The sequence below is a fragment of the Oryza glaberrima genome, chromosome 11 (assembly GCF_000147395.1).
Source record: "Oryza glaberrima chromosome 11, OglaRS2, whole genome shotgun sequence".
Classification (NCBI taxonomy): Eukaryota; Viridiplantae; Streptophyta; class Magnoliopsida; order Poales; family Poaceae; genus Oryza; species Oryza glaberrima.
Window position 1 is genome coordinate 1,078,440 of NC_068336.1, and position 26,971 is coordinate 1,105,410.

The 26,971-nt window shown below is 45.0% G+C and overlaps 4 protein-coding genes across 7 annotated transcripts; 2 read left to right on the plus strand and 2 right to left on the minus strand.

Annotated features, from left to right (window-relative positions):
* Positions 1–1,845: 1,845 nt before the first annotated feature.
* LOC127755166 (protein SCARECROW 1) lies at positions 1,846–7,378 on the plus strand. The gene is made up of 2 exons (XM_052280812.1): positions 1,846–3,586; positions 4,272–7,378. Exons 1-2 carry the CDS (start codon positions 2,055–2,057, stop codon positions 4,711–4,713), a joined length of 1,974 nt encoding a protein of 657 aa, XP_052136772.1. The 5' UTR covers positions 1,846–2,054; the 3' UTR covers positions 4,714–7,378.
* A 3,304-nt stretch (positions 7,379–10,682) lies between these two features.
* On the plus strand, positions 10,683–12,783 carry LOC127754128 (calcium uniporter protein 6, mitochondrial-like). Its single transcript, XM_052279595.1, has 2 exons — positions 10,683–11,144; positions 12,025–12,783. Exons 1-2 carry the CDS (start codon positions 10,749–10,751, stop codon positions 12,478–12,480), a joined length of 852 nt encoding a protein of 283 aa, XP_052135555.1. The 5' UTR covers positions 10,683–10,748; the 3' UTR covers positions 12,481–12,783.
* A 6,103-nt stretch (positions 12,784–18,886) lies between these two features.
* LOC127754265 (uncharacterized) lies at positions 18,887–19,429 on the minus strand. The gene has a single exon (XM_052279744.1). It carries the CDS (start codon positions 19,427–19,429, stop codon positions 18,887–18,889), a length of 543 nt encoding a protein of 180 aa, XP_052135704.1.
* Positions 19,430–19,993: 564 nt separating this feature from the next.
* Positions 19,994–25,790, minus strand: LOC127755419 (probable galacturonosyltransferase 7). 4 transcript variants are annotated; one of them, XM_052281093.1, is made up of 9 exons: positions 25,194–25,790; positions 25,060–25,103; positions 24,883–24,942; positions 23,662–23,818; positions 23,500–23,570; positions 22,454–22,746; positions 21,928–22,285; positions 21,295–21,846; positions 19,994–21,133 (listed from the first exon to the last, which is right to left on the minus strand). In XM_052281093.1, the coding sequence occupies exons 1-9, from the start codon at positions 25,327–25,329 to the stop codon at positions 20,855–20,857; spliced, it is 1,950 nt and encodes a 649-aa protein (XP_052137053.1). In that variant the 5' UTR covers positions 25,330–25,790; the 3' UTR covers positions 19,994–20,854. The 4 variants fall into 4 exon arrangements, with proteins under 4 accessions (XP_052137053.1, XP_052137054.1, XP_052137055.1 ...); XM_052281094.1 differs by having other exon boundaries at positions 19,995–21,133; positions 25,060–25,100; XM_052281095.1 differs by having other exon boundaries at positions 19,996–21,133; positions 23,500–23,552.
* Between the last annotated feature and the right edge of the window lie 1,181 nt (positions 25,791–26,971).

Below are 26,971 nucleotides of genomic sequence, written 5' to 3' on the forward strand. Positions count from 1 at the left end.
GAGAGAGAGGGAGGATGGCGTGAGAGATGAGAGAGATGGTGGGGCCCACATTTGGCTAGTCTGTTTGGATGGCTAAGAGCATCTCCAACAGCCCCCTTACTCCACTCTCCAAGCCAAATTTTAGCAATTTTGGATCAAAATCGTGCTCCAACAGACTGGCTAACCGGATGGCCAAGCCATCCAGCTGGCCAAAGTACTACTTCCGCTGGCCAAATTTGGCCAGCCAAAATGGCCTAGCCAAACGTGGGTCCCGCGCCTTTTCCCCCTCCCATCCCGTCCCGCAGTCTCTCTCCGCCGCGTTCCTCCTCCGCTTCTCCACTCCCCAGCGCGCCGGCACCTCTCCGCCGGCGCCGCCCTCTCCGCCGTTGCCGTCCCCTATCGGGCCCACCTCCGTTTGCTGCAGAGGCCGCCGCGTCATCGTCCATTGCCGGCGCCCTGTTATTTGCTGTTGAAACCGCCGCCGGTTGCCCTCTGCTGCCGAGGCCGCCTCGTCGTCGTCGACGCTGCCGAGGTTGCCACTCGACGCCACTGTCTTTGTCTCCTCCGCCGCTATCCGCCTCGCGCGCGGGGGATCCGCTGCCGCCGGCGCCGTCCGCCTCGCGCGCGGGAGGAGCCGCGCCGTCGTCGCCGTGCGCCTCGCGCGCGCGAGGAGCCGCCGCCGCCGTCGCCGTCGGACTCACGCGCGGGAGTTGCCGCCGCCGCCGCCGCCGCCGTCCGCCTCGCGCGCGCGAGGAGCTGCCGCCGCCGTCGCCGTCCGACTCGCGCGCGGGATGAGCTGCCGCCCCCGCCGCCGTGCGCCTCGCGTGCGGGAGGAGCCGCCACCGCCGTCGCCTCAGCCATCCGCCTCGCGCGCACGGGGATCGCGCGAGGAGCCGCTGCCGCCGTCCGCCTCGCGCGCGGGGGATCCGCTGTCGCCGTCCACCTCGTGCGCGCGAGGAGCCGCCACCGCCGGCGCCTCCGCCGTTCGCCTCGCGCGCTGGGGGATCCGTCGCCGCCATCGCTGTCCGCCTCGCGCGCGCGGGGAGCCGCCGCCGCCGTTGCCATCCGCCTCGCACGGGGATGCCTCAATGAGGAGGGAGAAGAGATTGAGGAAGAGAAAAGAAGAACAAGAAGAAAGCAATAGAGGCTGACATGTGGATCCCTTTGTTATTTTGGAGATGTAAATGGAGAGGATGTTGGAGTCAACACCTAGTTTGATTACCCAAATCAAATGGAGAGTTAGCTATATGGGTATTTGGAGAGTCGAATTTAGAGATGCTGTTGGAGATGCTCTAAATTTGGCCAGTTGGGAGAGGAGTTTGGCCAGTCATTTAACTTGCCATCTGAGTAGAGAGTCTGTTGGAGTGCTATTTTCTGCTGAAGTTGCCAAAATTTAACTTAAAGAGTCAGATGGAGAAGCTGTTGGAGATGCTTCAAGTTTCCTCCAAAATCCACATACAATAAGTCATTCCATAGGATTTGGAAAAACTTTAATCCTTTAAATCTAATGGCCAATTAGAAAAATTTTCTATAGATATTAAATCCTATAAATTTTCTATATAAATTATTTGATTCAAAGAGCTACTCCTACAATTGATTTTTGGAGGTTTGTTTTACAAAGTTTTCAGTTTTTACCTGTAGTGTGAAACTTGTACACAGTACACATGATATTGACAAAGCCATTATTACATGTTAAGTGTGAACATTACAACAGGGACAAACATCGGTCCGAGTAATCAACCATGGGAAAGGTGAAAAAGAAAACGAAAAAGAAAGGATACACGGAGCCCAAGGGCAAATGACACGCTGGTACTAGTCCAGTAGACTGCTTGCCGTTGCCTCTCTTCCCCCATAAATTACCCCTCACACAATCTCGTGATATGCTCCTGCTAACCTCTCCCTCTTGGTCTCCTCCTCTCGGCCTCTTCCTCTTTACTCCGCTTCCCCCTTCGCGCCATCGCCTCGCTTGCGCCGCGCCAAATCCCATAAAAATTCCACCCAACACAAGCTTTAGGCCTCCCGCGCGCGCCCGTCCGCTCGCCATGCTCGCGGCCGCTTCCCCTTGGCGTTTGTAGATGGGCTCCTCCTCCCTCCTCCTCTTCCCCTCCTCTTCCTCCTCCGCCACCCACTCCTCTTATTCTCCCTCCTCTCATGCCATCACCTCCTTGCTGCCTCCTCTCCCCTCCGACCACCATCTCCTCCTCTACCTAGACCACCAAGAACAACACCACCTCGCCGCCGCCATGGTCCGCAAGCGCCCCGCCTCCGACATGGACCTGCCACCGCCGCGCCGCCATGTCACCGGCGACCTGTCCGATGTCACGGCCGCCGCGGCGCCGTCGTCTGCCAGCGCGCAGCTCCCCGCGCTGCCCACGCAGCTCCCGGCGTTCCACCACACGGACATGGACCTCGCCGCGCCCGCGCCGCCGCCGCCGCAGCAGCAGGTGGCGGCGGGTGAGGGTGGGCCGCCTAGTACGGCTTGGGTGGATGGTATCATCCGTGACATCATCGCCAGCAGCGGCGCCGCGGTCTCCGTCGCGCAGCTCATCCACAACGTGCGTGAGATCATCCGACCTTGTAACCCCGACCTCGCGTCCATCCTCGAGCTCCGCCTCCGCTCTCTCCTCACCTCCGACCCTGCGCCGCCGCCGCCGCCGCCGCCGTCGCATCCTGCTCTCCTCCCTCCCGACGCCACGGCGCCACCGCCACCCCCCACGTCGGTCGCCGCGCTTCCTCCCCCTCCGCCGCCGCAGCCCGACAAGCGGCGCCGCGAGCCTCAGTGTCAGGAGCAGGAGCCCAACCAGCCGCAGTCGCCGAAGCCCCCCACCGCGGAGGAAACCGCCGCCGCCGCCGCTGCCGCCGCAGCGGCGGCTCTCGCGGCCGCCAAGGAGCGGAAGGAGGAGCAGCGGCGGAAGCAGCGCGACGAGGAGGGCCTCCACCTGCTGACGCTGCTGCTCCAGTGCGCGGAGTCGGTGAACGCGGACAACCTCGACGAGGCGCACCGCGCGCTGCTGGAGATCGCGGAGCTCGCCACGCCGTTCGGCACATCCACGCAGCGCGTCGCTGCCTACTTCGCGGAGGCCATGTCGGCGCGGCTGGTGAGCTCGTGCCTGGGGCTGTACGCGCCGCTCCCCAACCCGTCCCCGGCGGCGGCGCGTCTCCACGGGCGCGTCGCCGCGGCGTTCCAGGTGTTCAACGGCATCAGCCCGTTCGTGAAGTTCTCGCACTTCACGGCGAACCAGGCGATCCAGGAGGCGTTCGAGAGGGAGGAGAGGGTGCACATCATCGACCTGGACATCATGCAGGGGCTCCAATGGCCGGGGCTGTTCCACATCCTGGCGTCGAGGCCGGGGGGGCCGCCGAGGGTGAGGCTGACCGGGCTGGGGGCGTCCATGGAGGCGCTGGAGGCGACGGGGAAGAGGCTGTCGGACTTCGCGGACACGCTGGGATTGCCATTCGAGTTCTGCCCGGTGGCTGACAAGGCCGGGAATCTTGACCCGGAGAAGCTGGGCGTCACGCGCCGCGAGGCCGTCGCCGTCCACTGGCTGCGCCACTCCCTCTACGATGTCACCGGCTCCGACTCCAACACGCTCTGGCTCATCCAGAGGTACTACACTTTTCTTCTTTCTTCCCTTGTCAACTCGGGACCCCCCGGAATCATGGCCACTTTACACCCTATATTTCCCATTGACATTGTGACCTACTAGTATATCTATCTATGCATCATCACATCAGTGGTTAGTAGTACTAGCCCTAGATCACCATAGTCCATAGGATGATTAAGGAAGAGTAAAAAAAATTTGCGTTTTGGAGCCCTAAAAGTATGTCATTATGGCTAACTTTTTAGGCTTAAAAAGGTTGCAACTTTCTAGTGGTTCTGTGGTATCAAGCTTCTCCATGGTCTTTGGTGATCCGAGAAGTGGGAAAGATTTCTCCTCCATTTGGTTTGCGGATCACTATGAACGAGCTAAAAGTTCTTATCATCATGACCAACTTTTCATGCCAAAAGGTCTCAGCTTTCTAGTTCTAAGTGCCACCAATGTTGATTATTAAATTGAAATGGCTGGAATCTATGCACAGTTCATACTAGATTCACATATAGTAGTGGACTGCAATAGATATGTCCCACTGTACTTGCAAAAACCATGAAGGCAAGGCAACCAATTTAGGTGTCCTTGAGAACTTATTGTTATCATTTATAGTTCTAAATGTTGCTGGTTGAGTCATTCTTGTCGAACAGAATCATAATAAATTTGTGTACTGATCTTGACTCTGTGGACCGCACAAATCAGGTTGGCGCCAAAGGTTGTAACAATGGTGGAGCAGGATCTGAGCCACTCAGGCTCCTTCCTGGCACGTTTTGTGGAGGCCATCCACTACTATTCGGCACTGTTCGACTCGCTTGATGCGAGTTACAGCGAGGATAGCCCGGAGCGGCATGTCGTGGAGCAACAACTCTTGTCGCGGGAGATCCGCAATGTGCTAGCCGTGGGCGGTCCAGCACGCACCGGCGATGTTAAGTTTGGGAGCTGGCGCGAGAAGCTTGCGCAGTCGGGCTTCCGTGTGTCGTCGCTTGCTGGAAGTGCCGCTGCTCAGGCCGCACTGCTGCTTGGGATGTTCCCTTCCGATGGGTACACGCTCATTGAGGAGAATGGCGCCCTGAAGCTTGGATGGAAGGATCTGTGCCTTCTCACTGCCTCTGCTTGGTGCCCAATTCAGGCTTCGGGACGTTAGTACTGAGGGGGAATTTATAGAGCTGAAGTATCACTTGATCTTACTTAGGTGCAATTACCTAGTCCTTTTGCTTCTTTTAGCTGCTCAATTTGGTCAATTCTGAGAAAAGAAAAATAAAAAAAATTCTGATCACTAATTGCCAGATCTCCACACGGTGGTAGTTACTAATGTGCAGCTTAGCTTTAGCTTTTATTCTGTTCATGCTCCAATTAACCATTCTGTCCAGTTTAGTTTATTTTGCAATTTTGTAGTGCTTAATCCTTGCTGACATTGTTTTGGGGGAACACGCAAAAGGATCCTTACTGACATTAGAGATGCAGTTCTTATCGTATGATCATTGATCACAAAATGAAATATCTGGTGGTTAGTGAGCTCAATTAGATTGTTGATAGTGTAGCATTGTCAATGATCACCAAATAATATTGTTAGTGTCCATCTACTATGAGAATTTACATGTACATTTAAGTTAATGTTCCTAATTTTCTCCAGAAAATGACTTAGGGTTGATCTGAATGCCAAATTATCAGCAATGAACTAATGATGGGTAGCACATGAGTTGTGTACTAGAAAGTCAGGATGTTAGTGGTTTTAATTCATGCCATCTAAATCCTGCTAATTCTTTTCTTCTGAAATATTTGAAACCACTGACCTACACTGCTCATTTAGACATTGGTGTATCACTTTTCTAACATTTTTGCATTACAATAATCTTATTATGGAATTCACTTATTCCTGTATCCGGCATCTACTGGATATACATGGTTTTACTTTTTAACATCATTTTCACCTTTCCGTCCGTGATGGTTATTAGCTTGTTAAAAGTCTTGCTTCCTGGACACTTCGGCCAGTATAACCATTTTGTATGATCAGCTTGGTTCCATGTTTCTTTATCACAAAGGTTACGTTCCACGATTGAGATTCTGGTGATTTTCTTATTTGACTATCCCCATCAAGAAATCCCACTCCACTAGTTTTGCTATCTATTTTTTGTTCCCGGCTAACCTAAGCCAAACAGACTTCTTGGGCATTGTTTACCTGGATGTCGTTGTCTTGCATATTTTCTTCATTACAATATCATCACGAATGTTTTGGTTGGGATTTGCCTTGAGTTAGTAACATTCCTAAGTAGTTTCGCATGTTTTTTTTTTCCTTCTAATGCTGGTGTTGTCTACCATTTGTTTGCGTCTTATTGGCCTACCCGCTTTATGCAAAATAGTAGTATGTCTGAATGATTGCTGTTTATTCACTGCCAGATTACTACACATTGATACTTTGTTTACTTTGCTAAAGATTGGCAGTTTTTGGCACTGGGCACACCTGCATTTCCAACCAACCAATGCCATATTTCACTATTAGAAGTAGTAGTAACTGATTTAGCTTCCTAGTCACATTTCCAAAGTTGGTTATGTGCCAATGTGGCAATCTTGAACATCACTTTCATTCAAGGGTTGGAACATAGATCCACCTGATGATGCAATTACCCTCAAATGAATCACTTGCTTCTACTTTACACTCATTATGGTGTTGTGGAGTGAGAGAGGGATTGGGATTGGGGGCAGGCAGAGTGGGGAGAGAAGGCAGGCTATAAATTTGTTTCCCAACAATGCCTTTAGACCACCTTTGCCTGCTTGCCATGATGGGGTGATGCATGGCATTGGCTTCTTTCTTCTACTGCTAACTACTACAAAAGCTTCCCTCTTTCTCATGTTCTCTCTCCAAGGCTTCAAGGGTCCAAGCAAGCAAGCAAAGGGCCCAATCTTTTCTTGTCCCCAGGGCCCAGCATTGCCATTGCCCCCAAGGAGAAGGACTAGTCCTTTTCTATCAGCAGAGGGGCCTGTTGTCTCTTGTTCTCTTGTGCTAGTGTGGGGAGCTACTGGCACGAGGTCAGCTTGGAAAGACACTGACCTCTCTAACCCCCTTTGGCTTGTGCAGTGCAGTGCAATGCAGCCTTGGAGTTGCAGAAAAGGGGGTTGCTAGCTATAGTTTGGGGAATGATGATGATAGTCAGGAAGTGGTTGTTGAACATCTTCAATCCATCGCAGGAAAGAGAAGGGCACTCTCTTTGCGTTTGATGTTCTTCACCACCTGATGTGATGGTTAACTCCCTCTACTCCCTCATGCTTTTAGTTATAAAGGGTAATTTGCAAGGACTCTTGCCAGAAGAGAGTACAGTGATTATTAGTTGAGCATTTCTTCTGAAACTGGTTGCTGATAGAGTTACTTAGAATGAATGAATTAAATGGGGGATGATGATTGTATGAGTGGGGCAAAGGAACATGCAGTGCCATGGTCCTGAATATTCCCCAATCATGGAGCAACAAACCAAATCAAATTGCACACTGTGTGAATGTGATGTGTGTGAGACTGAGAAAGAGAGAGAGAGAGAGAGCAAGCAGCCAAGCAAACATACCTACAACACAGTTGCTCCTGGCTTATCACATTGTGGACCTGGGGTGTTGGGAGGACTGCTTTGCCTTGATGAAGTGTCTGTCATATGATACCATAATATCAGATGGTGAAAAAATTGTGGAATGGAACTGTGTGGGCTTTCTTCTTCTTCTTTATGTTGTCTGATTGATTGTTTGTTTGTTGGTAGCATTATTAATGGCGGAAAGGAGAGGATGAGCAGGACTCAGGAGTGGGTGAATGCATTCATTTTGGTTTGTAAATTGGCCCTGGTAATTTGCAGTGTACAGTAGGGAGTTACTACTGTGCTGTGCTCTCTGCCTGCAATGCCCAGTGTTGCACAAGCACTGCAGTGCACGTCTCTCTCGTGCCAGTGCCAATGCCATGCTTACAACAGTCTGCTCTGTCTTGGGTTCAGTTGATGACTCGATCAACAAGCAGAAGCTGGAAAGAGAAGAGAAAATTGGAAAAATAAAAAAAGAAACAAGAACAGCTACTGCAGACTTTACAGTTTCGCCATTGCTGAGCTGACGATCCCTTCCTGGGCTGGGTTCACATACACAAGAGCAAGAAGCTGACACGCACACATCGCATCTCATGGCCATCGGGCGTCGCCTGTTGAGCCATCGCCAATTCGCCATCGCATCCGGATGCGATGGGCGGCAGTGGCACAGTGTGGGCTCGCGACAGCCATGGACGACGACCACCACAGCGGCGGCGAGGTCTCTCTCGAGGGTTTGGATCGCTATTAATGATGATTGTGATCCTGATTTTTCGGATCGCTGTTAATATGCTAGCCATGGTAAAGATCGTCTCCCAAGCTACAGCGTCAGATAAAATCAATTCAGCATTTCTGACTGAAGTGAACGATGGCCCCGCCGGACGACCTGTTTGTTGCTACCACTCCGCGATGACAAGACCAAATGCCTCAGAAATTGGTCTGCATACTTTGATCTGAAGCTGTCTATTTGACGGACGGGCTTAACAAATGAGCTCTACAATCAGTTGCAGGGACAGCACCAACTGCAGACTGAAACTCGCCTCATTTTTTACAGTTTTCAGTCAACAATGCTCGTGGTCTGATTTTTAATGACATTGGTCCTCAGAGCAAGTTTAATAGTATAGCCAGCTGCTGGCTCCAAATCATATATAGTCAACTTAGTAGACCATTCATACAATAATTACCTATAAATATATACTACACTATTAAATTCTGTGGTCCCACCAATCATACACACATGTATCTTGGAGTCCGTGCTGCAGTTGGCTACAAATCTGTAGCCCGCTGCTCTTCTCACTCCTCTTTTATCTTCTCAAAACGTGTCTATAGTTGGCTTATAGTCTGCTATGGTACGTGCTCTTAGACTGCTGGCCTGAATGCTGGAAGGGGTTACAATTACATTGCCTGATCAAGCTTAATCCTATTTGCAGACGGGGATGATTGGAGGATGGAATTCGGCTTTCTTGTTTCTGCTGTCTGTCTGTATGTTAGTTGGTAGCAATATTAATTGGGGGAAATGATGAGCAGAATTCAGAGGAGTTGGGTGAAGGTATTCATTTTGGTAGTAAACCTTGCCTACTCCTGCCTCACTCGCCGGAGACCAGTACGGAGTACTGCTTACTGTACACTGCAGTCTTTCCTGCCATGCCTTCCCGTACTCTGTTATCCGCTGATCTGGCAACCTGACATACATTCATGCTAGTATTTCACAGTAACTATGCAAGCGTAAAAATGGAAGTTACATTGGATACAACTGTTAGCTGATCAGCACTCAGCAGTAGCAGGAAAAGTGCGTACAGTGCCTGTGGAATTCGCTAACAATACTGCGTAAGGTGAAGGTTTGCAGTCACACATGCATTTTTGACGATTCTGACCAAATTCACACTTCATCAGAAGTGGAGCACTCAAGCTAACCCATGCGTGTACATGCACCCATGGTTCACTGATGACAGCCATGAGGATAAATGTGGCATGCGTTAAAACTGAAAACTGGAATATAAGTGAAGGAAACAGGAGAGTACAAACTCACTTTTGCTAGTAATTGGGCTTGACCTTTTGTGCCATATCCAGGCCCGCTATGGCCTTCACATACTTGCGCAATCTTACACTTGGAGTATGTCTATTTCACCTCCCTTGTGCTTTTGCCCTCGGTCAAATCGCATCCCTCAACCGTAAAATCGGGTATCGTTTTTGAGGGTGGTTTTGTTGACGTGGTAGCCTAGTCATTGAAAAAAAATAAAAAAATATATACATTGGGTCTACATGTTGGTGACTAATTCTATTCTTCCTTCTCTACCACTCCCTTCTCTCCTCTCCACCCTCTCTCCACGGGCGAGGTTGATGATCTACACGATGAATTCATGTGGTCCTCCTAAACAACTCCATTGTGTGGTACCCAAAAGCCGTCAAGCTTTGCTTCCACGGTCACACCGTCTTTCTCAAGTGCTTCCACCACTGGTCACGTGGCGGGTCCTTCCACGACATGAAGCCTAATCTCACCGAGTGTCGCATGTGGAGTTCGGAGATGGCGGTGGCCACAACAATGGAGGTGGGCTTAATAGATGCCTCGTGTGTAGAGGAGGCAGCGTATCAAAGTTATATAGGCCTTATAATCCAATCAAGTTTAAGAAGAGTAATGTAATGTAAGATACAAATGGATCAACGAATAATGTTTGATAAGAACAAGGATCTATTTGATTGGGCTTAAGCTTCGGCTTCACTTTTTCCGAAGACACGAATTAAGTTTGATAAGGATAAGGTTGTGTTTGATTGGACTCCAACTTCACTTTTTTTTCTAAGGCTAAAGTCTAAAATAAAAATGGGTTAGAGTGATCCTAAAAAAGAACTAGAGAGACGGTGTGGATGCTCCATAATTCTGCTCCAAACTCCACTTTCAGTAGTTATATTTAGAAGTGAAAGTCCTTCTAAACATGAACTAAATACACTGAGTAAGAGCACAAGGTATGAAGATGCACAAGGATGAGCAACTTAGTTGGTAGCACAAGGTGCATTCTTTCACCAAAGAAAAGTCTTGTTCATCCCCATAAATTTCAGTTGGTGATGAATTTGCAAATTGGAATTCTCTATGCAACCTCGCAAGAATGGACAACATCACGGGCCTGTTCACTTTGATGCCATTTTCAACCTTACCAAATTTTGGTAAAGTTGCCAAAAAAAGTGGCTACATTTAGTTTGCTGCCAAATTTTGGTAACTATATAAGAAATCCTACCAAAATTTTGACATAGTTGCCAAAATTTTGACAGGCAATGCCAAAATTTGGTAAGGTTTTTTTTGTATCAAAGTAAACAGGCCCCACAACAGAATACAAGTAAAAGTAACGGCACATCCTTTTCTTGATTCTTGTCCTTGCTCCCAAGTCATCAGTTTCCAAAGTAAAGATCACACCAGCACGTTGGCGATGGCGACATCCTCAAAAAGAAAAAAGGAAAAAAAGAGAAGAGAAGGTAACTAGCACGTAGAAAAAGGAAATAAAAACTGAAAAGGAAAGGAAAAAGAGAGGAAGGGTCTCTGTCCAGTCCAGTCCACTTCCGGCCCATTTACTACGGAGTAGTATACAAGTCTACTACCACGCCGTCGCCGGAGGCCGGCCTCATTCGGCAACCAACCATGTGGCGCGCGGCCGCCTACCACCTCCTCCTCCTCCGCCGCGCCGCGCATCCTCCTCCCTCTCCGGCAACCGCCACAGGGGCGGCCTGCGCGCTCCGCCACGTGCGCCTCTTCTCCCCGCCTCCGCATCCGCCGTCGTCGCGGCCCACGGAGGCCGAGGCGGAGGTGACGGCGGCGGAGGCGCGGAGGCTGGTGCGGCTGGTGGGCGTGGAGGCGCTCAAGCGGCGGCTGAGGGACGGGCGGGAGGAGGTGGTCGGGTACGGGGAGCTCCTGGACGCCTGCGTCGAGGCCGGCGCGGCGCGCACGCGGCGTGACGCGGAGGCGCTCGCCCGGGCCATGGACGAGGCCGGCGTCGTGCTGCTGTTCCGCGACAAGGCCTACCTCCACCCCGAGAAGGTGACATTTCTCCCTAATTATCCCCATTCTCCCTGTACTTGCATGCTTCAGTTCTTGATTTGCAACTCCCTTTAGAATGAGGATCTGGATTCCAATTGGAATGGGCCCTTTTGCTTTGCCCCCAAATGATTGACTGCCTCAAGAGAATTTTACTCCTGTAGTGACCACTACTGCAATTGTTTTTAGCCCATTGGAGATTCAAATGCTCCTATATAAGCACCCATTTTCTCTGACCTGCAATGTTAGTAGTGTTCCTGAAATGGATAATCGAAATGGACATGCACAATTCAAGTTGATCGAATTGGATACCAACAAAATAACAACAAATGAAGTTTTGTTCAAAGTTCGTTGCTATTCATGAGGCGGATGAAGCATTGGATCAAGGTGTAGAGACAGGATTTTATCAGAAACAGTAGAAATGAGATTGGGCTATGACCATTCACAATGTGGTAAAACCAAGATGTTTCCAGTTTCCAACGATATCTTCTTCACCTACCCTGGTCATAAGAAAGACCATACAACACTCCAAGCAAGCAAGGAAAAGTAAAATACTGGAATTTGTTTTGTAGTTGTCTTTTATGCCACTTATACCATATCAGGATCCAGCCTTGACACAATTTGTAACTTTATTCCTTGAGTTATGGACACTACATCCACCAAAGCTTAAAGCTTATCTTAATGCAATTTACGTCATCATTTCGTGATCATTTCTCTCGATGATTCCTTTTTCTCTTTTGTTCATTTCTGGCAGGGGGACATGGGGAGTTTTTCCTTTTCACTGTATAGAAGTGATAATTCTGCCTAATTGCCTGATCAATTTTTAGAACTCAGTGACACTTGTGCTATTAAACTGAAGCCTTTTTTTTTTGACAATTTTTAGGTGGTTGAGCTTGTTAGAAGAGCTGTTCCGCTTGCACTCTCACCGGATAACGATTCAAGAAAAGAAGAGCTGAAGAAGCTCCAGGAGAAGAAGGAAGAGATCGACAAGCTGGCGCACAAGCAAGTCCGGCGCATCCTGTGGTCTGGACTAGGTTTCTTCATGTGCCAAGTTGGGCTCTTCTTCCGCCTTACTTTCTGGGAATTTTCATGGGATGTGATGGAGCCAATTGCCTTCTTCACAACTGCATCTGGCCTGCTCGTTGGTTACGCATATTTCCTCATTACCTCAAGGGATCCAACATATGAGGACTTCATGGAAAGGTTGTATTTGTCAAGACACAGAAAGCTTTGTGCCAAGAATAGTTTTGATATGGCAAAGTACCTCGAGTTGCAGAAGCATTGCAAGTGTCCTCTGGAAGGTCATTATTTCCATAGTTCTAAGTTTCATGACTTGTAACACCAGGATTGGATTGTCTCTACTGTTGTTACTTGATAATGTACTCTTTACTTGTAGAATTGATAGAAAAAAACACATGATCAAGTCATTGAAGGGGCATTTATAAAAAAAAAACAACATCAACCTAACAAAAGCTTGCATACTTACTGTAGATAAATGGAAACGATTTATATTCACAGAAATCAGAAACCACTTACAGATTTAGCTTGATCCTTACTGGAGATAAATGTGAGCTTTCAGATTTAGGCGTTCTTATCTACCGTATGAAATTTTTACACAAGATGTGTTATTAGAGCAATCCAAAAGCCACAATGCCCTGCTTATAGTGAAAGGGGACAAGGCACAAGCAGTGTTGCCATCTGAGTGCTTAAATTCCTTGCAAACAAAAACATATTGGAATATGCAGGACATAAAGATGCCATTTTGATGCCAAAGAGCAAAACAAACATCGTTTTTCTGCCTATAAAGATGTCAACGCACCGAAAAATAGCCAGGCTTGCCATTGGTAAAGAATTGGATGAATAAAATGACAACTTGCAAGGAGCTGCACCTTTGCAAACCCAAACGTGCAGTTGAACAGGTGAAGTATTCAACATAACACCCTGGTAACTGGTAAACTGCAGCCTACTTCAAAGGTGTCGTATGGTGACCAGCTCACATGTTCTATACAAAAAATTAACGCAAATGCTTACAGTTTGGTATAATAATTAAGACCATACCCCAACAATTTCTTTCACTTCATCCGGTGGCTTGCATATATAATCGTAGTTTCTTTTGATACATTCCTTACACATTATATTTGTGATTTTTTATATGATTCATACACATTTATACAATGCAAATTAGGTCGATTGATATTGGTGCAATGATATTTTATTTGAATCTAGAGGTAATCAAGTACCTCAAAAAGGTCGCCAATTTAAACATAGTGAAAGGGCACATCTAAATAACAACCATATCATATAAATAAGAGTAGCATTACATGCATATAGACAGCACACTTCGGTTTACTGTGTGGGTAACCTAGATAGGTAAGACCGATGTACACTGATTGCATGAAGCATTCACTAACCATATAGCTAACAGTAGACGATGAGATCGTAAAGGCTTGAACATTCATGGATATCCTTCTAGAAGTTTAAGAAGGGATGGATACATGCATATTACAAATAAGGGTATCAGTTTCTCTAAATATGGCTTGGAAATTAAATTGCATTATTCTGTCTTCGTTATTAAATATGATGATCACCCCTTGCACAAGTTCAAGAATTAATTATATCCTGTATGCGAGCATAGGCGTCCATTTGTACTTGCCGACATTCCGGGCTGCAGAAAGCGCTCTCTCCCCTGTTACAACATTTTAAAATTAAAAAAGAGAGGCATAAAAGGATGTGAAGTTTTCAATCCACCTCATCATTGTACAATAGTATATTACAATTGTTCAACAATAATTTCATTCTTTTTCTAAAAAAAGAATTCGCACGTGCATGTCAAACAAATAAAAATCTTCCCTATCTATAAAAACAAAATACACTAGTACCAACCACGGATGAAAAGTTATATAAATTGATTTCACCTAAATAAGTAAAAGTGATCATAATTAGTAGCATGTGTACAAGTTAATTATGTATGGAGATTAGAAAATTAATTAACTAAACCGTGCATGTATACAAAGCTATTATCATTTATCAAAGAAAAAGAAGGTTTATCAATTGTCATCAACAAATTAATTAATCAGCTAGGTTAGGTACCTGAAGATGTAGACGTTCATCTGTGGACTAAGTGTGCGGTTGCAGGTAGCGCAAAACCTCATAAAATTTCGAGGACGCAGCGTAGGGGGCTGTGAACTGATGGGAACGCCAACATTATCATCAACACCTCGTCGTGTTTGATATTCATCTGCCACGCCCACGCCCCGGTTTCTGCTGCTTGGCTGGCCTCTCCTCGTCCTCACCTGCTCACTACTCATGTACTCCGGCTGCTGCTGGCCGCCGACGGGCACCAGCGGCGGCGGCGGAGCGGCGTCGTCGTCGGTGTTCCTCTGACAAGACAAGCTGTCGCCCATATCTCGGCCGGCTGACACTGTAGCTATAGCTGAAGGAGAAATGTATGTACTAGCTAGCTAGGAATAATGGAGCTAATGATCGAGCCAATCAGCGCGCGTTTGAATATATAATGATACAGAGTGATGCACATGCATGCAATCAAGGAATTAACTTAGGAAATATAGCATGTATCCATGCATGTATGCGTAAACGAGGGATTTGATATATGTCGCTCCAAATAATTAAAAGGCTTTCTTAATTTACACCAGTGAGATTAGGATCCCGTATATATTGTAGTAATCCGGAAATTAAGAGCGAATTTCTCGTGTTTCATGTACGTAAATTAACAAGGGGCACACGCATGTAGTAGGAAATTAACACTCTCTACGGGGCCGGCCGGGGATGCGAGATCTCGCCGCCGCTAGCTAGCTAGGAAATTAATCAATCCTTTTGCTTAATTACCTGCGTGGTTGGATACGTGACATAGCACTTTACACTACACACAGAGATCTTCATCTGCAAGCATGCATGCTAATATACATGTATATGGAAGTGGATTTTTTTTTCTCTCGAGGGATATCCCCTTAAATTTAAGTTACATGTAAAAATATAAGGGGATATCTTTTTTAAGGGAGATAATTTGAGTTTTCTAATATATAGTAGTCCATGCAGTACATATTAATTAACTTACCGAGATTATTTATATGGTAGGAAATCACTGGCATGTGGCCCTGATATTAGGCACAAAGTAGGAGGTGTATCTCGAGAGAAATAGGGGCGATGATTAATTCAGTGTTCAAGTGGGGGCCGTACGTGGCGATTAATTTGATCCGACCAAAATAAAAAAAAGTTAATAGAGATTAAGGCCCTGTTTCTTTCAGCTTGCGATTATTATAATTCAGACTATTGGGAGAGTAAGCTGGAAGAAACAGATAACTTATTGAAGTAGCTTATTATAATCTGGAGTCCAGCTTATTATAATCTGATAAGCTCATTTAGGTGAGCTTTTTCCAGATTATTGAGTAAAAAATTACCCACCATGCCACCCCACTCCCTTTTTAGACTTGCAAACCTAATAATCTAGGCTCTAATAATGGACGTGACTACATAGCTAATGGTAGCTGGTTTGTCTAAACCGGCTACCACTCCATCTACAAGAGACACTATCAACTTATACTTCAAATACAATTTTCTCTTAAACTACTCATCCAATCTACGATTCGATTACACCGTTGTGTTCGTAATAATTAAATCTTTACAACAAGATCTCACATGATTATATTTTGATGAAAAATCACAAATTACTTTTAAGATATGTCTAAATTACTTTTAAATTTCACTAAGTTACTTCTTAGACATACAAAAGTAAATTCAGTAAAGCTTAAAAGTAATTTACATATATTATAGAAGTAACTTATAACAAAAAGAAATTAACTTTAATTAATTCCTTTTTTCGTTGAACAAATTATCATATATTTAATTATCATATATATAAGTTACTTTTAGATTTGATTAAAATACTTCCTATATATTCATAATGCTCTGAGGTGATTACTTTTATTATTGTTTTTAGTTAATTCCATAATTTGTGCTGATTAATTTAATTTCTAGATAGAGTCATATTTTTATCTCTACAACCGATTTACTTCAAATGACATGCCAAAGTTACATTTGTTTTGTTCTAAGTTACTTCTATAATATATGTAAATTACTTCTAGACTTTACTGAATTTACTTTTGTATGTCTAAGAAGTAACTTAGTGAAATCTAAAAGTAATTTAGACATATCATAAAAGTAATTTGTGATTTTTCATCAAAATATAATCATGTGAGATCTTGTTGTAAATATTTAATTGTTACGAACACATCGGTGTAATCGGATCGTAGATTGGATGAGTAGTTTAAGAGAAAATTTCATAAGAAGAAAAAAAATATACACAACCTAATAGTAAAAACTACTTGCATTGCATGCATGTCTGTAACGCTAGCTACTACTACTAGTACTACCCACGTAATTGTCCGCGTCGCTAGTTAAGTCTAAATCGAGATGCCTCGCGAAATAGATTTTGCGTCTAATAATCTAGGAAAGAAACAACTAACCGCTTATTCTACTATAGATTATAACAATATAGCTTATAGTAATCTGACTCAATAATCTAGATTATAATAATCCCAAGCTGAAAGAAACGGGGCCTAATACTACTCCGTAATTGATATGTGCTACCAATGTTATCTTGCTCGGCCCTTGTGCGGCCCAACATAATTATGAACGTGTGTTCTAATATGTTTCTGATTCGGAAGTCGGAACGCGTACTCACGAGATAAAATAGAGAGAGAAGCCTTAGCCGCCGGTGATCCCTAGCTAGAACCACCCCTCTGCATCGATCCCCAAATCAAATTGAGATTGAGATCGAGGTGTCGAGCGAGCGATATGGCTGGCGAATTTAGTGATCTGATGATACAGGAGGGGGCGAGGCTAGGGCTGAAGAGGTGCTCCAACGCGGAGGGCGGCGGCCAAGAAGATGAAGGTGAAGGTGAAGGAGAGGCTGACGAGGGAAGAGGTGGAGCGGCTGCTGTCGTTCGTGCCGAGGCCGTTTCCTCCTCGCGACAGACCACGGTGCGACGATCCCGACGTCAACGAGATGGAGGATCTCCTCGCCCACACCGTGCTGCTCCTCAACTCCAACAACCAAGTCATCCTCCGGGCGCAGGCCAGGGCCCGCGAGGAGCTCCGGACCAAGGGCTACGTCGAGCGCTGGGTCACCAAATCCGTCGCCGACATGCCGGCCTCAACAGCCTAGCTAGCTAGGCCCTCCATACCTAGCTACCTCAATTCAAGTATCACCATCGATCTCTCCTAACTGTATTAGTAATATAATGTAGATGAGCATGACATTACGATGATTTGCTTCTTCGGTGGTGTGGAAGCAGATTTTATTACTGATTAGTAGCATCTGTATATATCTGTAAACAGATTTTATTACGACGACGACGACCAAAAATACGTACTAGTATTACACTTGCCATAGCCCATAGGAAGGCTTAATTTGCGGATTATATTTACGTCATCCGATTGACTCCCGCACGACGCCCTCCTCCGATCCGTGCATCGGCGTCGTCTAGCCAACTCGTCCGATCCGATTAAGAGACCGAACGCCGATCGATCCGGCCAATTGGACTCGAATCCTACTTGTTTTGCCTCCCCCAGGTAAAGTGATGCATATATAAATGCAGACCAGCATCGCTAGCTCAGCTCGTGTCCACCAATTCACAAAATCGATTCCAATACCCAACAAGGCGACGCCGTCGGAGGAGGAGGAATTAAAGGGAAGAGAAGAAGATCGATGTGTGGCGATGACAAATGAGCTGAAGAGGTGCTCCAAGGAGGCGACGCCATCGGAGGAGAAGGCGGCCAAGAAGATGAAGAAGGAGGAGGCTGTGAAGAAGAAAAGGATGCCGATGGAACGGGTGCACCACCTGCTGTCGATGGTGCCGAGGGCGCCGGTTCCTCTTCCGGTGATCCGCGATGATTCCCCGGAGCTGAAGGAGATCGACCAACGTCGTGCAGGCTCTCAACACCAGCTCTCAACTCATCCGCCGGATGCAGGCCAACGCCCGTGAGCAGCTGCGGACCAAGGGCTACGTTGACTCCGACGACCTCTAGTTGAAACTGATCGATGTCTGTATGATGCTGCAAACTGTCATTAATTAATTATTAGCGGTCTGAACCATCGAGTGTCATTAGCTATTGACGATCTCCTCAACCATCGATGTATCTGTATTATTATACTGAACCATCGAGTGTCATTAGCTATTATCAAAGTTTTCGTGCTTAATTTTGATCGTCCGTCTTATTTACAATTTTTTTAAATTAGTATTTTTCTTGTTATGAGATGATAAAATATGAATAGTAATTTACTTATGATTTATGTTTTTATTTTTTTTTAAAAAAAAATTTAAATAAGACAGACAATCAAAGTTAAACGCGGAAAACTATGGCTGTACTTAAAATGATGGGACGGAGGGAGTACATATATTTCACCTCACCTGCTATACGGCGGGAGACTGGGATGAATCTTGTAGGTAGTGTTTGGTTTCGGGACTAAGTGGGATAGGATGGAATCATCCCTGATTTTTGGGTTGGGATGATTCCACTCACATGTTTGGTTTGTAAGATGGGACGATCCCAATTTTTTGTTTGGTTGAAGGGATGAGAGAGGGAAGGGATGGACGCCATTTGCAATCACCGTCAACCGATCGCCGGATCTGCCGCTACAGTCCTCCCCATCACCGGAGGAAGAGCAAGAGGATGAGCCGGCGGTGAGTAAGAGCAAGAGGAAAAGCCGCCGCCACTCCTTCCCATCACCGGATCCGCCGCCGTCCCTCGACTTCCTCCTCGCACGCCGCCGCCGCTCCTCCCCCGCGAGCTCCTCGTCGCAAGCCGCCGCAGCTCCTCCCCATCGCCGAATCCGCCGCCGCACTATCGCCAGATCTGCTGCCGCCCCTAGACCTCCTCCTTGCACGCTGCCGCCGCTCCTCCCCCGCGAGCTCCTCCTCGCAAGCCGCCACAGTCCCCATCGTCGGATCCGCCGCCGCCCCTCGACCTCCTCCTCGCATGCCGCTGCCGCTCCTCCCCGTCGCCGAATCCGCCGCCGCAGTCCTCCCCATCGCTGGATCCACCGCCGCCACCCTCCCCACCACTGGATCTGCCGTCGCTGTCGCCGAGCCCCCCACCGCCGCGGTCGTCGTCGCCGAGCCCTGCGTGGTCACCGTCGCCGAGCCTGCCGCTGTCGCTGTCGCACGAGCCATATGCTGCTGCTCCCGAGGGCGAGCAGCGCGAGCGCGGTAGGAAGGCGTCGTCACGCCGTTCGCTCGTCCCAGGTGGGACGAGTTCGTCCGCCACATTTTCCCGGATCGGTTGGTCCTGGATCTGAGAGGAATATTCCTCTCCAGGGACCAACCCATCCCACTCACCCCTCAACCAAACACCCCTAAAAGTGGGTTCGTCCCATCCCATCCCCTCAACCAAACACTACCGTAGTGTGTGCCCTGGTCTTCTTTTTTTGTTCAGCGTTTTGGTTGCTACCATGTCAAAATTAATATGGAAAATATCAAAACCTAGAAAAAAATTTGGTAGTGCCAAAGCCATTTTTTTTGGCAACCTATGTGTTATTATTGGCATTTTTTTAGCAAACCAAAACTAACCAAAGAACTATTCAAATTGCCAAAAATTTGGTAGGGCACATAATTTTGGCATCAAAACCAAAATTCTTTCATGCTATTGCTTTGGTTGTCATACCAAAAATAAACCGAATAAAACCTTACTAATGTTATATTTTGCTACAATCAACGATGGCCTGAGGTCTATTTGGCACAGCTCCAGCACTAGCTCCACCCCTCCTGGAGCTGGAGCTCAGTCAAACAGTTTCAGCTCCACCAAAACTAGGAGTGGAGCTGAGTGGAGCTTTCTCACAAAATGAACTAGAATTGTGGAGCTGGGTTTAGGCAGCTCCACAACTCCACTACAGACCTAACTCCTGAAGCTAAATTTAGGAGTTGGAGCTGTACCAAACAGGCATATGTGAATGAGTGACCTTTACAGGATGTCCTGAGTGCTGAAGACAAAATGTAAAGGTAGATGAGCCTGCAGTATGCAATCACGCTATTCTGGTTTTGCAATGCTTGGACGTTGAAGCTGTTTTAGCTCTATGTACTATCTTTTATCAAACTGATGATACAAGAATCCTTCCGATGTACAAAATGCAAAGATCTCAAAACTTAACATTGGTGTGACATGGTACATAGGCCTTGAAGAAGAAAGAAAGAATCACCCAATACTTGCGGGTTGAGGCATTCTACATCTGTACATGCCATGCTAGTGAACACTCAAGTTATACAGTATAGCTCTTATACAACGAGCAAAGATACACATGAAAGAATTTATACGAAAAAATAACCACCAGGGAACTGCACTTTTGCAATCCCAAAGTGGTAAATGTGAAGAAGATCCATCCAAATCGTGTAACAGGTGAAGGAATCAACATACACCATTGTTAACCAGGGATCTACTTCAAAGGTATCATGCTGGTGGCCTGCTACCATCTTTAGCTACCATGAAGTATTGCTTAAAATCTGGCACAAAAACATTTCATCCTATCTCCATTTTGGAATTAATGTAGTGCCACCATGCCACCCTTACTATACTCAATTCATTATAATGCTGCATCAGATTTCATCTCACTCTAACCCTCTTTGTTCCCGAAAGTTCTGTTGCTCCAAAATCCGAGAAATGTAGAATGTAGTGAATCTCATGTCACTGTTAGTCTGTTATTAATGTATATTGCATTCTGTCATAAACCTTTCCCCGTTGGTCATATATTTCCTCCAGTAGCCCTTGTAATCATGTATGCCCAAATCAAGCCAAGGTTTCATGACACCATTGTAGTGTAGAGTAACAGACCTTTTTATATCGGTTTGACTAACTCCATAATCATGTCCAAGACCTGATTGGACCCATGAATCTTCCAAAGGATATATCAAATCTTGAAAGACAAGTAAGCTTATGGGAAGTACTTTAAGTGGAAATGATGTCACACTGTCCTTTTGCAACTACAAAGACAAAGGCAGTGCATGAGAATACTGCTCTTATTGGGACACAATTAATAAATGAAATTGTGGAAGGATAACCAGGGCTACTAGAAAGGAATTCAGATATTTTCTATGATAAAAGTTACAATCGAATGTAAGATCTTAGGGATAGGAGTACTAACCTTTTGAAGCAATTGATCATACCGACTGGTAATGTGGAGATCCCTCCATTTTTTCAGTTCAATAACATTCAGACCAGATAACCACACACATGAATTGGTGCCAAAATTACGTTCCTTGGTGTAAGCCTTCAATTGTCCTAATTTAACTTCACAGAACTGAATAGCTCCCACCACTTTACCTCCCATATTGAGGTTCCACAGAGATGACAAGTCTTTCTGGACAATCAAATCATCATCTAGAACTACAACTCTATTCAAGCTAGGAAGAAGGTCAGGCAGGAGGAAATGTGAATGGCCAAAAGTAGAAATGTACTCAGTTTTCATTTGCTTCTGGAAAGATTGATAATGATTACGGAACGTGACACGGAATTCCTCAGCAGGTCGTAACAGTTTCATATCATGAAAATCAACATCCTTAGAGAGCTTCTGGTGATCCTCAATGTCAGTTACATGTACAGTTGCTTCCAAATACATATTTCTGTCAAACCAATGCTTCATCGCATAAAAATTTTGTGAATCGGTGAACAAATGGAAAACAATGCTACCAGAATCCTGAAATGTGTCAAGAGGACACAAGTTAGAACTGAGAAGGATTACTCATTGGTCATAAGTTTTTCAATCAGTTGGAAATACCTTGGAGTTCATAACCGTTGAATTAATTGTAGTCGAAACTGCAAGCACATTCTTGGAGAATATCACATAGTGATGGAAGGTGGGGTCTTCAAGTTTCTTCTTGTTTGACTGGACCGTATGAATAGACGTTGATTTGAAATATTCTACTGTCAATCTCATGTTCAAGCAATGGTGAGTTTTTGGCATAGTTTGTACCCCAAGATGATAGAGAAATGCACTCTGCCTTGTATGGAAATAAGCTTCATCTTCAGTTATATCAAGTAGCTGCCTAAGTTTCCGTTCAACACTTGTGCAGCCGACTTCACAAGACTTGGCTCTTTCAATTGTGCGCTCCATTTTCTCTAGCTTCTTTGCAAAACTGAAAAGGTATAAAAAGAATGTAAATAAGGTCAAATATTATAACAAAAGAAGCAGTCCTGACATTGCTATTTCTCATATAATTTGTTATGAAGTTTAATTGTACAAGTTTTTTTTTTTTTACAAACAAAGCAGAAGATATAGATTTGATTACTAAGATCGGACTCACAATGGTGGAAGATCAGCATCTGCAATGGTATCACTGAGCATGCGTTCATGCTCTTGGATGTTTTGTTTCAGTTCACGTGTAAATGTTTCCTGGTTCTTCAGCTTTGCAATACTAGGATAGTGAGCTCTTGCCATGAAAAGTTGATCCTTAAGCCTCTTCACAATAAAATCTTTCATCACTTCCTTATACTCAACAGACCAGAGGCAGTAGCTACCATATTCAAGTTCACAGGATCTGGGGTTCTCATGCTCGACTTCTTGCTCTTGGTTCTCTTTCTTATCAATAGTAGTATCCTGTCACAGAACAGATTCAGAGCCTTGTGGCAGAAAAAGGAAAGGGCATCCATCGTACACAAACACCTATCAGGTTATTGTGCTACTATTGTCTTCAAATTCATTTATACCAAGGGAAAAAAATCTGAAATTTGAAAAAGCCTTTTCTAATGTATCATTATGTCCATAATGCAGTTGTGATTTGCCAAAGCATTAACAAACAGAAGCACCAAACATGTGTGTACAAGATTTGCAGAGTAATACAAAATTATTCAGTGGTTCTGAGCCATAGAATAAACTTGTAACAGCGAAAAAAATGGGCAACCAACTAAGTTTCAGAGGAAAATTCAGTTCTATACTGTGCTGCAAACTATGTCAAGTATGTGCATTCTTAACTGATTGAAAGTACTGGCAACAGTGAGACATCTAAGAAGCAATTTTTAAGGTGTGAAATATGGCCAAAAGGACAAGTCAACTGTATAGTACAAAATTATTGCACTTTTAATCAACACAAATGTATACATTATTACTGAAGCCACACTGGAAATAAAAAAAAATGTTCCTACTCAAATATTTTACATTCACTATCTGTCTTCCTGAAGATCCCGTTGACTGTAAAATCCCATTACTAATCAACTTATCATAGCAAGAAGTACAAACATTATAACTAACTGTGCTCACAGACAAGAATAATCCGTTGGTTACTCCAAACCAATGAAATGCACATATATTAAAATCCTAAGATTGCAAATAAGCATAGAAACTATTTCTTACCTTTGATCTCCAGGATAAGTCCTTTAACTGGTATCTTCTTTGTGTATGAAGTTCTGAAATAACATTGGATACTATAAAATGGATGCTGGTGGTATCTTACAGTTCTTGTTTTACAAAGTAAATGCAGTAACACTCTGCAAAATCTGATCTGACATTTCTTACCTTTGTTTTTTCTGGTCTCATTTTTTAGCTGAACTAAAGAGAAAACACCCTTGAGCTTTTCTTTTGATTTGGTAGAAACACTCTTGGACTTTGATCTACTACCAGATTTCTCACCCAAAATCCCATCAGATCCAGGAATTTTCTTTCTAGAAACATCCTGGTTTCACGAAAAGGAGATTAGCCAAAATAATAGGAATCATTTGAGAGGTCATTGGAGCAAGCTCTTAAAGATTATTGTAACCAAGCAAATATCAAAATGGCATGGGTGATTCATTTCAATAGCCGTGCACATTCAAAATAAGTTTAGGCAGCAGTGTAAACCATATCGCATACGAGCTGATTCATCTACTTGATATTAATTTGTAACACAATACATTTAGTACAAAACTGCTAATGCATATGTTACACCCCTAACATGGCGTACCCAAGCCTCCCTCAGTGCCACTCCCAAAGCCCAGTTGCACGATACCAGGCACGAATAACAAATATACTATAGCTGTAGAGGCATACTGTGATAGTATTCGACCTAAGCCCCATTTGGGAGTCTGCTGCAGTGCTGTAGAGCAGTTTTTAGTTACATGAGTCACGGGACATATACATTTACACGCAAGTACAGCAGGGTAAATTAGTAGATATATTTTTCACAACAACATGTTAATTGAAAATTAGGTGTGACAACAGCAGTTAGGAGGAAAGCAAAGCAATAATGTAAGGCCGAAAAGAAAAACACAAGAGAAATATGACCAGTTGAAATGGAAAGATGTGCAGTTCAGCAGAAATGTTGCTCACAGCAGCAACAGTCCAAGTCCATTTGTCAGTGACATTGGCAAAGAACAATTTTGGGGTGGCAATAAGAGAATAGCAACAAAGCCCTGGCTTACAGTGTAGAGTGAGTACCCCTGCTAAGCAAGGCAGAACGCAGTAAAGCGTCAGCAAGCACACTGCACACACACGCAGAGTGCATGAACCGATGCCGTCTTGTTTTTTCTTATACTACAGAAACCTACCCATAAAACCCGCCTGGAAATTTGGGAATTTATATTCAGAAGGTCAGTTCTTACTCCAGAGTCACACAAATCTTCCAATTGGCAGGACAGAATGTCAAATTGGAAAAATTCTTCAGTAAAGCTGGGCGCGAGCCTTCCCTCAAAAAAAAAAAAAAAATCCCGATGACTAAGAATTATGAGTCAGCCAATGGGCAGAATCAGCAAGCAGCATTACCTTGAGTAGCTTGTGCTTCATTCTCCCATCCAGATGCTTGTGCTTGCTAAACCCTAATTCCTAATTTAAAATGACGCACAAATCAGAACACCGAATTAAAAAAGAAATAAGTAATTTCGAAATGCAGCATGTATCAAATTCAGAAGGAAGGGGAAAAATGTGTTGATGAAATCGTACAGTGCTGATGACAACCGCGGCGCGCTCCTCCGATCCATGCCCTGCTGACAGTTAAGAAAAAAAAGACAAGCAGGAGGTGAGGTGAGCAGCATGTAGATGTAGGTAAGGTACAGAACAGATCCGAGGCGAGGTACCGGGGCGGTGGAGACCGAGGAGGAAGACGAGGGGCAGGAGGATGGAGCAGACGACGAGCGCCGGGACGGCGGCGGCCAGGGCGGTGCAGCGGCGCTTGGGCGGCGGCGATGGCGGCAAGGAATGGTGGCCCTTCATAGTGAGAGAAGCCGAGCAACGCCTGCTTCCAGACTCGAGAGAGCAGTGAGCAGTGGCAGCTTGTCGTCGTCGGAGCGGACGGTGACCTCACTGGCCGTGGCCGCCGATTGCCGCTTGGTAATTAGTGGAAGGAATTAATTAATACTCCTAGTTAGTTCCACATTAAGCTAGGCAGGGGCAGGCAGAGAACAAGCGAGGAAGACGAAGAAGACGCTTGTCTTCCATCCTCGGGGAGTGTGGTGTGTTAATGAGCAAAGCACGTTCTTGCGCTTGTACACTCACTCTGCTTTCTTTCTTGTGCTCTGCTTGCTTGGAGAGTGAAGAGGAGCGGCGTATTGGTTGATTGGATTCCACAAAACTTTCTCTCTCTCTAGTTTATTTTCTTTTGCTTTTGTTTGTTTCTCCTCTTTTGCTTTGCTTTGGACGTTGTATGTCTCTCTCTAATGAAATCGAAATCTCATGTCCCCTCTCCTTCGCTGTCTCGCTGATCTTCATTGTTCCTTTTAAAGTGGCTTGTCTACCTGAGCTAAGCTTGCTATTAGAGCAAGTTCAATAGTATAGTCCGCTACTTACTTCAAAATTTAAAACATCATATATAGTCAATCTAATAGCTCACTTATATAATGTATAGCTATAGAAATATACTGCATTATTAAATGCATAATTCATCTATCTTTTTTACATAGTTTATTAGAGCTCATGCTGCAACTGGTTACAAATTTATAAGCACATTTTTGTTCTCTCTCCTCTCATCTCTCCTCCACATAAGCACAAATCTGATGTGGCAGCTTGTATAGCCCGCTTATGTCACCTTATTGTACTTGCTCTTAGTAGTACACACCATTTGGAGCAGCACATCTTAAATACTCCTAAACCAACATACAGGGGCGGATCCAAAGTGGGTGCAGGGGGGACTCAAGTCCTCCCTACACCCACAAGACCCATGGATATTCCCCGGAGCACCTCTTTCAATTTTTTCACCATGAATGATAAACTAAAGGTTCCTATATGGCTGGAGGTTGAAGAAACTGTGTAATTGAGTCTCCCCTAAATTTTTTTTTTGTTCCAGGATCCACCTCTACCAACATAGTACCTGGATCGGTTATAAGCTAAAAGTTGTTTAACTCTATCTACCAACATATAGAGATTAAGGGCTTGTTTAGTTGGTGAAAAATTTTGGATTCGTTGTCACATCGGATATACGGACACATATTTGAAGTATTACACGTAGTCTAATAACAAAACAAATTACAGATTCTGCCAGGAAACAAATTAAGACTAATTTAATACTTCATGCATGTGTCCAAATATTCGATGTGATAGGTAAAAAGTTTTTGTTTTAGGAACTAAACAAGGCCTAAGAGCAAGGTACAATAGCATACTATTAGTCAGCTATAAATATATTTTAATGAGATAAAAGATGAGAGAGAAAAGCAGCGGGCTACAGATTTGTAGTCAGCTGCAGCACGAACTCCAAGACGCGATGTGTGTATGACAGGTGAGACCACATATTAATTGTAAAGTAAGCAACTATTGTATGAATTGGTTATTAGATTGGCTATAAATAAATTGGAGCTAGTAGTTGGTTGTACTCTAAGGCCCCCTTTGATTCAAAGGAAATTTATAGGAATTTTAAAGGATT

Excerpts from the sequence above, each read along its gene's own strand:
- LOC127754128 (XM_052279595.1), top strand. The coding sequence starts at position 10,749 with ATGTGGCGCGCGGCCGCCTACCACCTCCTCCTCCTCCGCCGCGCCGCG. Across the intron at positions 11,145-12,024 it reads CCTACCTCCACCCCGAGAAG|GTGGTTGAGCTTGTTAGAAG; the intron begins GTGACATTTCTC and ends GACAATTTTTAG.
- LOC127754265 (XM_052279744.1), bottom strand. The coding sequence starts at position 19,429 with ATGTGGCGGACGAACTCGTCCCACCTGGGACGAGCGAACGGCGTGACG.
- LOC127755419 (XM_052281093.1), bottom strand. The coding sequence starts at position 25,329 with ATGAAGGGCCACCATTCCTTGCCGCCATCGCCGCCGCCCAAGCGCCGC. Across the intron at positions 23,571-23,661 it reads TGAGACCAGAAAAAACAAAG|TATCCAATGTTATTTCAGAA; the intron begins GTAAGAAATGTC and ends TCCATTTTATAG. Across the intron at positions 21,134-21,294 it reads ATGATCAATTGCTTCAAAAG|TTGCAAAAGGACAGTGTGAC; the intron begins GTTAGTACTCCT and ends TTGTCTTTGTAG.
- LOC127755166 (XM_052280812.1), top strand. The coding sequence starts at position 2,055 with ATGGGCTCCTCCTCCCTCCTCCTCTTCCCCTCCTCTTCCTCCTCCGCC. Across the intron at positions 3,587-4,271 it reads ACGCTCTGGCTCATCCAGAG|GTTGGCGCCAAAGGTTGTAA; the intron begins GTACTACACTTT and ends CGCACAAATCAG.